The sequence below is a fragment of the Protopterus annectens genome, chromosome 7.part1, assembly GCF_019279795.1.
Source record: "Protopterus annectens isolate FY-2018-M chromosome 7.part1, PAN1.0, whole genome shotgun sequence".
NCBI lineage: Eukaryota > Metazoa > Chordata > Ceratodontiformes > Protopteridae > Protopterus > Protopterus annectens.
In genome coordinates, this window is record NC_056740.1 from 66,479,035 (window position 1) to 66,496,258 (window position 17,224).

At 37.1% G+C, this 17,224-nt stretch overlaps 1 protein-coding gene across 2 annotated transcripts in view; it reads right to left on the bottom strand.

Annotated features, from left to right (window-relative positions):
• FAM189A1 (family with sequence similarity 189 member A1) overlaps positions 1 to 17,224 on the bottom strand; it is a 2,511,558-nt gene that overhangs the window by 358,583 nt on the left and 2,135,751 nt on the right. For both annotated transcript variants that reach the window (XM_044078557.1, XM_044078558.1), the window contains one exon: positions 10,284 to 10,359. In XM_044078557.1, the coding sequence (XP_043934492.1) occupies positions 10,284 to 10,359 (76 nt within the window). The remainder of the gene's footprint in view (positions 1 to 10,283; positions 10,360 to 17,224) is intronic.

Here is a 17,224-nt window from a genome sequence, read left to right on the forward strand (position 1 = left end):
TTCCTCTCTACTTTCACTGGCTTGTGTGAGTAATCACAAAATCATCATTTTTGAAATTCCTCCCCTTCAACTATTTAAATTTATTGGCCATCCTACTGTATTCCATAGTACCAGAATACAAAAGTGACCACCCCTTTCAATCCATCTTGCTGTTTTAAAAATAGTAACTCTCCACTAAACCTTAACTTTTTAAACAGGTAAAAATTAAGTTACCTACTTTCACATCTAACTTCTCTAGTGCACACTGCAGTGTGCATTTTTTTTCATCTTACCTTTAAGCATCCCTGTGACTAGCACTTTCACTAATACCTGCTGGAAAGCACTAGGAAGTCTTAAACTGATACAATCACTCAACTCTCCTTGTTAATAAGGAGAAATTAATAGTAGGCACTAAACAGCCTATAATTGCAAAGTACCTTGCTAAGATAAGGGAAAACAGCTCCTGTACTTTACAAAAAAAAAAAAAAAAAGCACCAAACCAGGCATGTCCAAGGGTCAGCTTCTGGTGATTTCTCCTGTCCACCTGGTGAATCTGGGCATACTGGGGCAATGCAGCAATTGCCTCATGTACACAGACAACCCTCTCCTCCTACCACCCAACACTACAACCTGTGAGAGATGCACTTACATAGCCAAAATGGAAGCAAAGCTCTCTACCCAAGATTGTGCTAGACAGTCAAGAGGAGAAGGTTAACACCCACACTACACCTCAAGCAACACATAGCCCTTCTAAACCCACACCACCAACACCCACATATAGCAACACTAAATCCACATATGCAGAGGCCATTAACTGTAACCTGCCCAAGCAACAAGGACCTCTGAAGCTGAAATGCAAACAAACACCAGTCACAACCAAAGTGTTACATAGTTCACAACACCAGTGTGCCACCCAGCAACAGCCCCTAAGGCAAGACAATGTACCTAACACTTTAGTCATAGGTGACTCTATAGTCCGGCACACTGATGTCCCTCTCACCAGGTTGAACAAGGAGAAAATTACAGTAAGCTGCCTGTCGGGTGCCAGGATCTGAAACATAACGCATGCACTCAAGTCACTCCACAACAAGTACAAGTATGACTCTGTCATTGTCCATGTTGGAGGGAATGACTTGAGATGTACCTCCCTGGACTACATGAAAAGAGACATGGAAGAGCTCTCGGATCATGTGGCCCAGGCAGGTATGATCCTAGCCCTGAGTAGCATCCTGCCTTCGCCAAGAATGATACCACAATATAAGGACAAAATGATTGACTTCAACAATTGGCTAAGCTTCTGGTGTCATTCAAAGGGGATCTAGTATCTGAAGTAAATACGATCCAAACACCAGTAAAACAAGAAGCGATGTCCTGGGGATCCAGAAGCTTTATTGTTCACACAATAAGAAATACGATAAAAAAATTGTAACAGTTCAAATTGACATCAAATACTGAGCGCTTTCACCCGCTGTAAATAATGCGGGTTTCTTCAGAGTACAGATGTAATGTCTTTGCACCAGCCTTATGTAGTAGTAAAAATTAAATACATTGATTGATTAATTGTTTAATTTATACGCAGCACTTTATTTCTTCTTTAATAATTAACCCATAGTTGAAACTGTTGTTCTTATAAAATGTAAGGGGTTTGTATAAGAGTTGTGTAAAGTTTATAAAGACAATTCATTCATAACGTATAATACATGAGGGCATAAAACTTAAAATTGCATATACGTAAATGTCTACTTAAAAAAGCTATCCACCGGATAGTAACAAGCTAAATTAAATTCATAAATATGCAAAATGCTTGAATGTTAGAAGTAATCACACACAAAGAAATGCTTCAAAAATGTTCCCACATATAATGTATCTTGTTTTGGTAAAGTTGTTATATCTAATTTCATAGAAATTTATATGTGAGCATTACTATATTACGTTTATATTGAGTACATATTAAATGTGTATGTATGCATTACTATAATGCAATTATATTAAATGAATATATTATATTGTAAAATTAGTTATAAATATACATTTAATTATATAAATATGTAAATAAATAGTAGTATTCAGTGTATACCAAAATAAATATATGAATAATCAAATAAATATAAGTTTATAAATTACACATATAAATAACAATGTATACAAATCCATAAAATATTTGAACATAGATATGTATAAAAAATGTATATTAAAAATTTTTTGTTGTTAAAATATGTATAGTATTTTGTAGATTGATAGTTAAAAACCATATCAATACTTTTCACAGTTATACTTCACACATGTGTTTGTTAATAGAGACATAGTCATATGCATAATGATTTGTACTTTAAAATACTAGCAATGCTAATATGTCCATTCAATCCCGGTGTGGCGCTAGCATTAAGTCTAAGTTGCCACAGGCACTCCTTGGTTAGCAATAAATTGTCTAGATCGCCTTCCTTTTCCCAGGGGTTGTGTATTCTGTCTATGATGAAAAATATGAATCTTTTAAAGTTGCAACATGTAATACTGTGAACATAAAGAGCATTAGTTTCCTTTTTGTGTTTAATATCTCTTGCATGTTCCATAATTCTTTCTTTTAATTTTCTCTTAGTTTTACCTACATAGTATGCAGGACATGAAATACAACTAGCTAAATAGACAACCATTTTTGTATTGCAATTACATTGTCCCGGGCATTGGAGTGTTCTCCCATAATCATACACTGTACAATAGGGTCCATCGTTGATATATTTGCAACTTTTACAAAACCCACATTTCTTCATGTTAGATATCTTAAATCTAGGAGCCCTACTTTCAAAAATCTCCTTCAGATTAGTTCCCCTGCTATATGTTATTCTCGGGTGTGAACCTAGGGTCTCTTTATATTCTTTCTTATTATTAAACACACAATTCCAAGTATCATTTAGAATTGTGACTATTACCTTTGAATTGTCGTTGTATGGTATGATAAATGAATCCTTCTTACTTACAAGTTCTGGTTCTTTTAATCTTTTATATACACCATTGTGGATAATCGGTTTGAATTTAGTGTCCCTATTATTAGACACCTCCTGAAATACTGAATCTAACAATTTTTGCGGGTAGCCCCTTTCAAAAAACATTTCCTTTAATAATCTACTTTCTTCCAAGAAGTTTTGGTCCTCACTTATGATGCGAGAGAGTCTGACCATTTGGCCTTTCACCAAATTTTTCTTCTGGAAGTAAGGATGATAACTTTCATAGTGCAAATAACTATTGGAATGTGTTTTTTTGCGGAAAATGTTTGATTCAATCTTACCATCTTTATTATACATTCTAATATCTAAATAATCACACTGTTCTTTGTGTATTTGAAATGTAAATTTAAGGAAACTAGTACTTGTATCTAAGTAATGTATAAAATCTTTTATATCACTTTCTTCACCTTTCCAGAAAATCAGAATATCATCCAGAAATCTGACATAAAATATAATGTTCTCCCAGTAGTTAGATGTGAAAACTTTTTCGGTTTCCCAGTATGCTAGGACTAAGTTAGCATAAGTGGGGGCACACCTAGCCCCCATTGCTACTCCTGTGCATTGTTTGTAATATTCACCTTCTAAGAAAACATAATTATTGTTTAGAATCATTTCCATAAAATCCAGTAATAGCTTCCTTTTAACAGTGTGAAATCCACTGTGTTTAACCAAAATCTTCTCAAAAAATGTCAACCCTTCATTATGTGGTATGACACTAAATAAGTTAATAACATCAACCGTTATCATAGTGTATTTAACTTCTGTATAATTCTCATTGAATTCTCTTAGTTTTTCTAAACAATTCCAGGAGTCTTTTATTATGTGTGAAAAACTCATACTAATACCTTTACAATGTACATCAACGTATAAATTAAACAATTAATCAATCAATGTATTTAATTTTTACTACTACATAAGGCTGGTGCAAAGACATTACATCTGTACTCTGAAGAAACCCGCATTATTTACAGTGGGTGAAAGCGCTCAGTATTTGATGTCAATTTGAACTGTTACAATTTTTTTATCGTATTTCTTATTGTGTGAACAATAAAGCTTCTGGATCCCCAGGACATCGCTTCTTGTTTTACTGGTGTTGGGATCTAGTATCTGTCTGGCTGGGACGACATGATTGATAGACGATGATGCTTTGCCAGAGATGGTCTGCACCTGCCGCCCCTGGGATTCAGGTTACTGGCCAAGGCTCTTGCCACCCCTATAGTGCCTTTTTTAGGCAAAATTCAAAGGACAAAACCACCACCGCAACAGGTACAAGCATGCAAAATCTGAAGGTAATGCTACTCAATGCTAGAAGTCTAAACCTGAAAATGCACTCTCTCGAGGCACTCCTAAAAATGGAGAACATCGATATCTGTGCAGTAACTGAGATCTGGTTTAGGGCTCCAGAGAGCACCCCTGCAATACCAGGCTACAACTCTTACCACACTTTTCGGCCACCAAACCAGGACTGAAACACTAAAGGTGGAGGAGTGTCAATATTCACCAAGGATATTCACACCACCAGGCTAGTTGCCAAACACAATGCATCTGAAATTCTCCAGGTGCAGCTAACACTATGTAAGACTGCAATCCAAATTGTAGCTTGCTACAGATCCTCCACCATACCCCAAGATTCTCACTACACCTTTCTAAACATACTGGAAAATATTAAGATAGAACCAAACACCCTAATAATTGGTGATTTTAACTACCCTGCCATTAACTGGGAAAACTACTCATGTACCAACACCTTTGCCCAACAGTTCTTGGAATTCATAAATTCCAATGCCCTGGATCAACTAATCCATATTCCCACCAGGGGCTCCAATATCCTAGACCTGGTCATTACCAACATGGGAAATCGATGCTCCACACCTATGGTCACCGCCTCGTTAGTCAGGTCTGACCATACGCTAATCCCCCTTAACATCCACATCCCACCCCCACCCCCCAGTAAGGAAACCTCCATAAAAAACTTCTCCAAAGCCGACTTCATGCTACTCAAGTCAGAAGTGACAAACTTCATGACACCCTTGCAGATGGGAACTGAAAGTTCAACTGCTGAATCCTACACTAAGGCACTGTATGAGCACATCCACTCATGCATGAATCGTGACATCCCAAATAGAACCAAGATGCTCTCATCCAAAAAAATGAAGCCAATCTGGTGGTCCCCTGCCATAAACAAACTTTACAACAAAAGGAAGAAACTGTTGCAGAAAAAAGGAAAATCCCAGGATGCAAAAAACTCCCTTACCAGCCTCAGTAAGAAACTGAGATCCCTCATAAAATCCTCCAAAGCTAGTTACGAAAATAAAATTGCCAAAGATTCCAAAGACAACCACAAGGCATTCTATAACTATGTCAAGAATCTAAATGGCAATGCTCAGATCTGCTCTGAGCTAAAACAAAATGGCATTAAATATAATGATCCCAAGGATATTGCCAATATCCTGGCAGATCGATTCAGTGCCAACTTCACCCCCCTCTCACCCCCTAAATGGCCCATCTCAATACTGGAAGATTTCCAAATTCAGGTAATACCGGCCACACAGGTAGAAAACACACTCTCCAAAGCTAAGAATACAGCATCCATGGGACCAGATGACATCCCAGGCTGTGTACTACATGAACTAAAATATGAACTGGCACCTCACCTAAGTGTCATGTTTAATCATAGCCTCACCTCAGGTTTCATGCCCACTGAGTGGCGCAGAGCTACAGTTATCCCACTCCACAAGGGGTGATCCACCTTGGATCCCGGAAACTACCATCTCATCAGTCTGACAAGCCTGATCTGCAAGGCCATGGAGCGTATTATCATGGAACTTATAAACAAAGACATTGGCAACCTTCAAACGCTGGACCCCACCCAGTTTGGGTTCGTGAAGGGCTGATCTTGTCTCCTGAACCTGATTGACTTCTTCAAATCAGTCTCCAGAGCCATGGACAAGGGTAAGGTGGTCTACACAGCCTATCTAGACCTTGCCAAGGCCTTTGACACCACCCCCCACTCTGGAATCATAGATAAACTTACTAAGCTGGGCATTAATCCTTACGTTACCCAATGGGTTGCTAACTGCCTTACTGATAGAACCTACACTGTAAAAGTAGCCGACTCCAAATCCAGCTCCAGACAAGTGCCAAGTGGAGTACCTCAGGGTTCATTCCTGGGACCGCTCTTCTTTGGCATCTACTTCTCTGAAGTACAGGCCAACACTAAGGGACTCTGGCTAACAAGGTTCGCAGATGACTGCAAACTGGGAGCCATTATTGAATCCCCAAATGATGTGGATACTCTACAAAAGGGCCTTACAGAAACAGATGCTTGATACCAGAGCTCAAGCTCAATGCCAATAAATGTATAGTTATCCCCTTTGGGAAAAAAACATGTATCTGTGAATTACCATATAGGTGGCAGTACACTAAACACCGAAAGTGTGATAAGAGACTTAGGGACACAGGTGGACAGTGGTCTCACCTTCGATAACCACATCGCCACAACAGTCAGGAAATCCTTCTATGTGGCACACCTCATCACTAAGGGCTTTTCATCCAGAAAAAAGGAGGTCATTGTCCCACTGTACTCATCCCTCATTAGACCCATTATAGAATACAATGCCCCATTTGGTATGTACCTCTCAAGACATCTGCAACAACTGGAAAGGCCGCAGAAATACCTCACTAAAATAATCACAGGCCTAAAGCAGATGCCCTGTGCTGACCACCTTAAAAAACTCCAGCTATACTCTGTTGCATATCGTCTACTCAGAGGCGATCTCTGCTTAACATACAAGGCCATGTCAAACACAGAGCTGTTGGACATGCTACACTTGAAGAAATCCCAATCCCTCAGAGCCACATGTTCCAGGGATCTAAACCTTGTCATCACAATAAACAAAACATGCTGGAGGGATAGGTTCCTGACCCAGGGACTCCCCAGACTCTGGAATAGATTGCCCATACATGTCAAGCAGAGTGCCTCTTTGGCCCTCTTCAAAAGGAACCTTGACGATTGGATGGGAGAAAGGAAATTCACCCCAGGGATCATGTCAGTCACCCTGCTAGACAGGGGTCCAGGGAAGTAAATAGTGCGGGAAGAAATAGCCAGGGAATTGTTATGGCTAGGCTTGTATAGGCCCTAGGGCTGATAGCCTAGTACTAACCTATGAACCTATGAACCTATGAACCTATTAAATATGTATGATCTGAATAAATAAATGGGCCTATCCCCATATTACCTATCAATTCTCACTAGCCTGCTATAATAACTACCCTGTCTATCCTTGACGGACTTCCCCACTTTTGTTGTTTTAAATATAGCCTTCTGTCACAGGCATACTCTGTACTAACCATACATTAAGCAGTCCAATTGCTTCTAAAACTACAATAGAGAGTTTCTTCTTTCTTGTCTGCTTTTTCTCTTTCCATCTCTTTCCATTCCCTATCATACATGGTCAAATTACAGTCTACAGATATAATTAAGCCACCTTTAAAAAAATGCCACTGTGTAAAATGTTTCCATCATGATCAAATACTTACATTTTAGTGGGAGATATAATGCCACTGTCCTCAGAAGCATCCCTTCATACAAACTTTTCTAGCGTGCCATGCAGCCTTCTCTATCCTGAATTACTGACACTAGAATCATCTGCAAAGACCTTTTAACCAAAAAATAAATCCTGTTTCCTCACTCTTTCATATTTGGAACTCACCACCAGCTTACATCCCTTTCTATCTGATTTTATATGTTCCACTGTTGAAAGATGTATTTCTTGCAATGCAACCAATCTAGCACCTGGCATTTGAACAACATTAAAATCTTCTCCCTTTTAATCAGACTAGTATGGCCTCTGACATTCCAAAATAGCAATTAAATTTGCCCGGAGTTAATATTACTCTCCGTATTAGTCATTGCCCTTGAACTGTTTGTGCCATGATGCAGTCCTAAGGAGTGCACAACTGCTAATGTTACCGCATGCCATGGAACAGGTTACATATCACTGCATTTCTGCAATAAGCACTTCAGTGTGTCATTATTATCTGGCTTTCTGAGTCTTCTGGCAGGTTTCCTCCCATAATAAAATAATTAAACACACAACCCCCCTAAACTATGTACAAAATTGCTTTCTGACTATGGAAATTTTCCAATGGTGCCTGCTACAACTAACTTCCTTTCATTCAGTCTCTGGATTTTACACTTTTTGCCATCACAGACAAATGAAGTACCAACTCTACCCACCCAATCTCCTGTTTTACAGGCCTTTAAAAATGTAATCAACCTTAATTCCATTAAAAGAATATATATCAGGAATTAATATATTCTTATCTTATTCTAGCAGCAATAAGAGGCTTTTCCTTTTCCAGTTCCTACCTTGCAAATCTTTCAATCATCTTTAATAACAATAGCGATTGTAGCAAGGGTCATTGCCTCTAAAGCAAGGCTGGATATCATGGGACCCTCGATTACTAACCATGAAGACATGATGAGATGTAATAATCTGCACCGGAACCAGTTACCAGTGAGGATAAGCCATCTAACTTACATAACATCCTCAGAAGTTGCACGTCCTCCGAGATTAAGGTCCTGGGACCCTGTAGACAGAAAAAAAACCTTTTCAATGATACATAGTGGTTCGGTGAGTAATGGAAGCCACAAATCTTATATTGCCACTTTATGGGAATAAATGCAGCCCTATTCCTCTGTATTCTGTAATGAGTCCAGTATGCTCAGAAAAAAGTAAACAGAAACAAAAAAAGCTTCCTGTTCATGAATGTCGATGCACAGTGGAGTTAGGTTAAGCCAATAGCAATTCATACAGATCTCTACACCTATGCGTGCTTTTCTGTGTAACTGTTCTGTAGACAATGTATTCCTTGCTTAGACTACATATGCATACTGCACTTTTGTGGTCATTCAAACTTCAGCAAAGTGGCACCACTGGAGTGATAACTGGTCCATTGGGGCCAGTTATAGGACAGCAGCCACGCACAGTACAATGTTTGTGCACTTGGCAATAAGCAGTTCCCCTTTCTCCTAATATATTGCTTGGCATGCAGCAGTTTATTAGCTCTGACAAAACAAACCTCCAGAACAACTCTGTTGTGTGGTAGGAAAATCTTTACTGGCAATGTATTTCCTTACAGTAAAGACAGACCTGGTATCTCAAGAAAATTTTTCCTGTCCCCACAAAGTGATACTGGCAAGGAAATGGAATCTTGCACAATGCCCAATTCCACCATTGCCCTATTACGATAATGATGCCTGATCCACTGTCATACCTAAGATCTGAGATATTTTTATAAATAACTCACAGTTATGATGATGGGGCACAGCAAGCACTGAAATATAACCTAGAAAGGTATTCTGTATGTTACTAAGTAGTTTATTAACCTGCAAGTCACTGTTAAGCTGCGTAGCACTGCCATGCTATCCAATGTTTTCCTCATACCAAGAAAAGTATAGTAGTACACATTGTTCTAGAATGCTCTCCCATTAACAACTCAAGGTGTCTGTTGTGCTTCAACAGTCACTATTCATGTCTCGGTGTCACAGTAGTTCATAACAGCATACTAGGCATCATGCGCACAGTGTTTGCCTGCATCACATGCACTGTGTTTGTTCTGCACAATTCATAGAATGTCTGTAAATACCAGAGCTAGCATGTAACATATGTATGAAAAATAGTTTTACACTTTGTTCAAATGTACTGAATATATGCATGCATGAGCTGTCTGTCCTGCTCTTCCTCTCTCTCTCTGTCTCTATTACTCTCTCGCTCTCTCTGACACACACACACACACACACACACACACACACACACACACACACACACACACACACACACACACACACACACAGTAAACCAAAGACTGAAACAAGGCACACTGTAAAATCAGATGAAAAATATATACCTAACATAGTAACAAGATTTAGAAATTCCATACTTATTTTCATAATCAAAATGTTTTCAATTTTAGGTGCTAACATTTTTGCAAAGTTTGCACTCACATATCAAGATGTTTCTATTTTACTGCTCATTGTCCATTTTATTGTGTGAGAATCTTTACAGAACAAAATATTACTTATTTCTTTGATCTTTGATAGCTGCACAATGTAGCCGTGTGCATGTATAGGTCATAAAATCGCATAGCTGCTTTAGAAAGCAGTTTCACACAATAGATCAACAAACATTTAATGCTAGTAAATACTAAAATGTCTGTCCAATAAAACAAATGTCTGTGTACATCTCCTCCTTAATGCAAGGCTGTGTGAATTATGTTTCGCATCATTTTTATCTTTACCTTGTGTACTGAAGCCTGTAGTTGTGTTTCTCTCTCCCATACTTGAATCCATCACTTGCTGATCCAAATTGGTTACCTTTACAGGAAACAAAAAACACCTGATTAGATATTCAGTAACTAAGGCTGCCATATCAGTTATAATGCAAGTACCACCGCTACATGTCAAAGGACTTCTGATGTGGGCCATTTCTAAAGCAGATCTTAACATGGCTTGAAAACATTCATTTTGACAAGAGAAGACAAGTTGTGTCAAAACTGTAAGTGAATGAGATCTTCAAAATTCCACATCCTAAAACTGCTTAGTGCTGGAGTTTCAATCAGAGTAGTGAAATGGCTGTTTTGGATATGTCTATCCATGTAATTTTTCATTATGCTGATTAATATTATTCAGGTATGTTACTGCAAGACCAGTATCACTGATATATAAAAACTGTATGTTTTTGACTTAACCAGATACTTTGCATTTGCTCAAGCAAATGTTGGAGGTTTTTACATGCTCCTGTTTCACAGATTCCATTAAGCACATGTTATAATCCACAGGCATGGATATGTTTATGCATGTATCACTCCAGGGCTGTCTATGGACATCATCAAATTACTGGCTAAGGAGGCAAACAGCTGTGGTTGGCATTAACTCTGTTAATTTCCCCAGTTCATATGTAATTTTTAAAATAAATATATTGAACTTAATGTCATAAATCTAATGCCATTTGTTTTATTCTTCCTCAAATCTGCATCTCCAAATATATCAGTCATAGTTTGTATTTTTAACTGTTTTGGTTTTTGTAAATGTCCTCTTTTGTATCTGTTTACCCATTGTATGTTGCCTTACTTAAGGTCTGGGTCATGCATGAAAAGGGTCCTTTGATCATTGCACCTACCTAGTAAACAAAATGTAAATAAATAAGGAAACTAATAAATAACTAGATATCCATTCCCATCAATCAGTGAGGTATATGAATATAAGAAATATGAAGTCAGATGCCAAGTTTATCTAATTCACCCTGTGCAGCAGCCCTTCCTGCATGCCTGCTTTGACCCTTCAGTGCTCCACCCCTCACAACCTTGTACAACTCCCCTGACCTGCCCTCAGTGTTTTCTTAATCAGCTGTGTCCTAAGACCTAAGCACTCTGCTCATGAAATACTATTTAGTTAGATCAGTTTCAGTCTTGAAGCACTGCATGCTGCCACCCATGCCTTCTTGCCCATTGTCTGGCCTTCCTTTTCTTCTTCATCTGTATGAAATGCTCCCTGACAACACACTGCAGGTATATTGTCTCTTTGATTCTCTGTAACATAGTGTGTTTATGTTTGTTTTTCTTTTGGCTTTTCCTGGTTAGGGGTCGCCACAGCGGAACTCCAGTCCACTAATGATTGGCAGTAGATTTTTATGGTGCCGAGGTGCCAGCCTGATTCCCAACCTTCAACGAAGGCAAGACCATTCACGCATGTCTTTTGAATGCCACTCGACCACAGGGAGGACATGCAGACTCCACACAGAAGGTGCTCCAGCTGAGAATCGAATGGGAGAACCTCTTGCTGTGAAGCAACAATGCTAATGCTGCACCATCGCGGCTTAACATAATTTGTTTATGGTACACTTATTAATTCTTTTTCACTTCTCCAGTTCCCTCACTCCCTACCCCCTGATATTTGTACTTCCCTGTCATAAAGACTTAATTGCCTATGTCTTCCTTTCTCTGTCTATGTAGCATACTAAATACAACAAAGAAAACCACGACTCGGCCAATAAGTGTACAACTCCACTTAGACTCTTTAAAAACGGAAAATGGCATTTATAGTCGACAAAACTAAACCAACTAAGGACACACAAGGAGCAGTTACAGGTTTGTGTAACAGCAATTCTAGTTTTTTTAAGTGGTAATAATGAGGAAGTAAATAAATTACATGACTCTAAGGGACATGCTTTATCTGAAGAAAGTTTTAACATCCCCAATGGACAAGGTTTTGGGCTGCGAGGTAACAGCAATGAAAAGGGTAAAGACTTAAACATTTTGGAATCTTACAACTACAGTAAAATTAATTTACCTGATTTAACTTTTGACTTTTCTATTTATGACATTGACGAAGAGGCCTTCCGTACTGGGACCAAACCCAAACGGGCACCTCCAGTAAAAACATATTCATCTGTGATGGTTAATCCTGTACAGAACAAAGGAATTGAATTCAATAAGAAGGACAGGAGTGGTGAAACCACCAACAATCAGGGACTTTGCATAAACAAATTTTTGAATACATGTTTTAATATGGATACGGACAATGTTATTAATTCCAAGAATGTTTCGTCCGTTAAACAGTTGGGAAGTTTGAAAGAAATGATTTATGGTTTTGGGAAAATATTAAAACAAATTAATGCACTTAAAATGGATAATGTATATTTACAAAAATATAGTGAAATGGAAATTGTCCCACAAGGCTTAAGGTTTTTTAAAAAACCTATGGGTATTATTATTGATGAAAATTCCAGTACTAGATTCAATACATTTTTTGATGAATGTGGGTTTAAATATATGAACATTCTTATGGAATTTAATGATGCAAAATTGAGTAAATTGATTCAGGAAGCTGAGGCATTGGATATGAACATTACAAATGATTTGTTGTTTAATGAGTGGGAGCAGTTATATTTAAAACAATTCACATTAGCTGAGAAATGGATAACCAATATTAAGGAAAGAAAAAGGAAAAAATTGACTAGAGATATACAACAATATAAGAAGGGAGAAGCATATATTTGGTTGGGACGTGATAAAGAAGGGATACAGGAAAGGGACAAATACTACGAAACCAACAGTGCACATTACAGGAGACATGGTTCAGAAGGAGCCCATTTTCACGTAGAACAGAATATACAGGGTCAACCATACCAGAATACAGCAAGGAAACAGCAGGGAAGTTACGGGGGAAAGTACAAGGGAAACTGGAAGGAGAAAAGGAATTGGTACCGAAGTCGACAAAACTGGTAATACTGCCAAGCCCCAATCCAGTTGAAGTTAAGAACAATAATGATAATAAGGGTATTGTAGTGGAAAACAATATATATACCTACGACAACTTTAAAATATACAGTTTTACTAATCTTGAAGTCAATAGTAGTCATTTTCAAGTGCTAGCTAAAGGCATGAAATTTGTACCTACACCTAGTTTCAAATTAGTTGATTGTCTATGTGAACTCAAAAAATTCACAAGGAAAATTAATCTAAGTATATTTTTCAATAACAAACCTGTTTCCAAGGGGTTTATTCACAGAGAAGAGCATGATAAGCAGGTTAATGATAGTGAATTGAAAAGTAAAAGCACATTTATTCCTCTGTATCATCCTAGAGTTGATGTTTTCAAGAAAATTGTAGCTAAGGAAATATATACTATACATCACGACACAACTATGTTGGAGGAAGGTAATAATTTAACTAACCAGGAAAGAGAAACATTAGGAACTTTAATGACGAATTCTCAGATCAGAGTCATGAAACCTGACAAAGGGGGAGGGGTGGTCATATATGATAAGATTCAATATACTATGAAAATGTATGATATACTTTATGATTCAGGTAACTATGAATCAATTTCTATGAATGAAGTCAACATTTCTCATCAGAGAATTGATTCTTATTTAGAAGAATTTTTGATAGATGGAATAATAACTAACGTAGTGTATGATTATTTAAAGGTTAAGTTTCCTACTCTGGCCAGTTTTGTAGGAATACCAAAAATACATAAAAGTACCACAGACCCCCCATTCAGGCCTATTGTATCTGGCAAAGGTTCAAAAACATATTTTATAGGGAAATATATTGATGCTAAACTTAAGACAGTATACGACAACATACCTTATATGGTGAAAGATTCTTGGGAATTTTTAAGTAAATACCCTGTTAATAATTGGAAAAAGGAATATCATTTTGTCACCATCGATGTTGTTGATTTATTTTCCAGTATTCCTAAGAATGAAGGACTGGAAGCATTTTGTAATAGTATAAGAAAATATACAAGTATGACATGGGATGAGATTTGTTTAATTATGGAACTCATGACCATGGTATTGGACAACAACTTTATACACTTCGAAGGTGAATACTTTAAGCAGATACGAGGTGTAGCGATGGGAGCGGCATGTGCTCCCATCTTTGCCAATTTAGTTATGGTGGACTGGGAAGAAACCCACCTGTTCCCCAGTAACCACTTTAGCAAGATTCTCCACTACTCGAGATTTTTGGATGATATGTATATATTATGGAGTGGTACTGACAATGAATTGAATGTGTTCATTGAATATATAAACAATAGTAGCAATTTCTTGAAATTCACACACAACAAGAGCAAAGAGGGAATAGCTTATTTGGACACTTACATTTATGTACACAATGATGTTTTAAGATCCAGGATATATAGAAAAAAAACATTTTCCAACGATTATCTAGCATATGATAGTTTTCATCCTACCAAATTAAAACAAAATATATTCAAAGGACAATGTATCCGTGCTGCCCGCATGACTTCGGATCAGTCAACTATGAAGGAAGAGATCAATTTTATTACTGAAATGTTCAGGGATAGAGGTTATCCTCCCTCAATGTTGTATAACACAGGGACTTATGTGACAAAGGAATGGGGTTTGAGATATAAACCCCTTCTAGGAATGGGAGATATCACGAATAATGAAATAGTACTTGGGAAAAACAGGAGTGATAACGAGAGAATGACACATCAAAAATCTTTTATTTTGACATATTGTCCTAAATCTGACAAAATCGTAGAAATTATTAACAAGTTTTGGTTTTTATTAGACTCTGAACCTAACTTGGAGAAAATAGTAGGTAAGAAACCAGGTGTGGTATACAAAATGGGAGATAATATTAAGAAATTACTTGAACGCCAGTCAAATAGCAATCAAGAAAACAGTAAATCTAAATTCGGAGGAACAAGGAAGTGTGGTACATGCAATCAGTGTAGATACATTTTGGAAACACACAAACTAAAGATTTTCAACAATTACCAAACAGTTATAAAGTTGAAAAAGGGAAATTGCAACACTAGAATGGTGATTTATATCGCCAAATGTGGAGCATGCCCCGGCTACTACATTGGAAAAACGGAAAGAAATTTTAAGAAGAGAATTTACGATCACAATTATAGTATATCTAGAAAAGAATGCACTGATGCCCTATCAAGACATGTGGAAAAAATGGGGGCAGGACATGAGTTCAAATTTGGTATTTTGGATATCATTTACAACAACGCCAAAGGAGGAGATTTGAAAGAATTATTAAGCTTTAAGGAAGTTTGGTGGCAACTTTATCTCAATGCCGCAATTTTGCCAGGTTTAAACAAATCCATTTCATGTAAACCTATTCTTGAAGTGGATTCTAGATAGATGTCAAATGTTGCAAATTGTAATCATTTTCAGTGCACAGCACAATTTTTATTGTATTTCATTTTATTTTATTTTATTTCATTTTATTATATACAACAATTCATCAAATTTTATTTATGTGTATATATACATACGCATCTCATACAATGTTTCACACCCACTCATACACACTAAGGGTTGTTTAGGTATACTTAGTATAGTATCAAATATATTTTTAATATTTTTATTATTTTTTCTATGTTGATGTATTTCGTATGTACAGTCATCCAATTGTTTCATGCTATTAATTTCAATTTTTAACTTTTAACTCAGCAGCCCAACAAGCACTTTAGAATGCATCTAATTGTTTTTAATTGTTTTTAAATGTTTACAAAAGTATCCAGACATTTTACACTATGCAGATGTTTAAGGTATACATTGGGTATATATTTTTGGCATAGTAATACGTATTTACATTTACTTTAATTTTATTGTATATATATATTTATCAATTATTTATTCCAAAGGTACAATTCAAAAGTAATAAGAACTATGAAGTAGTATTTCTTTAAGGAAGGAGCAACAGTTTGGTGCCAATTTATGTATTTAAACAATGTATCTGTTAGTGAAAGGATGTTCAGAAGAAGCTCTACGTAATGAGTGAAAGTGCTTAACATCCAGTTGTACATCAATTTCGTATTTTATTTTGTTTCATTCATCGCAATAAATATGTTCTGTTTTTAAAGAGTTTAAGTGGAGTTGTACACTTATTGGCCGAGTCGTGGTTTTCGTTGTTGGATTTGGTAGTGACTTTACTTTTCTTTTGATTTAGCATACTAAATACAATGAATACAATAGTACAGATGCAGCTTTTCCAGTGGCACATTCACTGGAAGGAAGACTATAGTCTCTTGAGCAGACTTCTTGCCATGTATATATTCCTGTAACCTGCTCTCTTCACTGCCATCTTACACTGCATGACAGCATTTGTTATAGAGGTCACTACAGCTGTCAAAACCTCTCCTGCCCTGCTGTCCCTACAACTACCTATACAAGTTTACTCCTCTTTTCTTCAGTTTCACCTACCAAAAAGCACAAGCTTGTTATTTTCTACAATAACTCAAAATTACCGTAAACCATTTGAAATGTTGGGACCTGCTACAGTGAGTCCTTAAATGCAGAGACCAAATGGCCAAAAGAACGGACTTACATAAACTAAGTGCAAGATGCCATTTCTCTGAATATTCCCTTTTTACGAGGTATGGAAATCTCAGAGTTGGTATATATATATATATATATATATATATATATATATATATATATGTATGTCTGGGGTGTGTGGGGGGTTGCTTGCCCCCCTGCAAAAAGAAATGTTAAGGAGAAGAGAAATTTTGGAGATTTGTTCTTCTTTCAGTCTTTTTTTAACAGCTTTAAGGCACTGAGCATTTCCAGTACTGACATTTCAACAGAGAGCTTAAAACAACACCTTTTTTGCTCATCCTGTAAACTTCACCAGTGGAAAATGTCCCTCTAGCTGACCATGTGTCATACATTATTAAGTGAGAA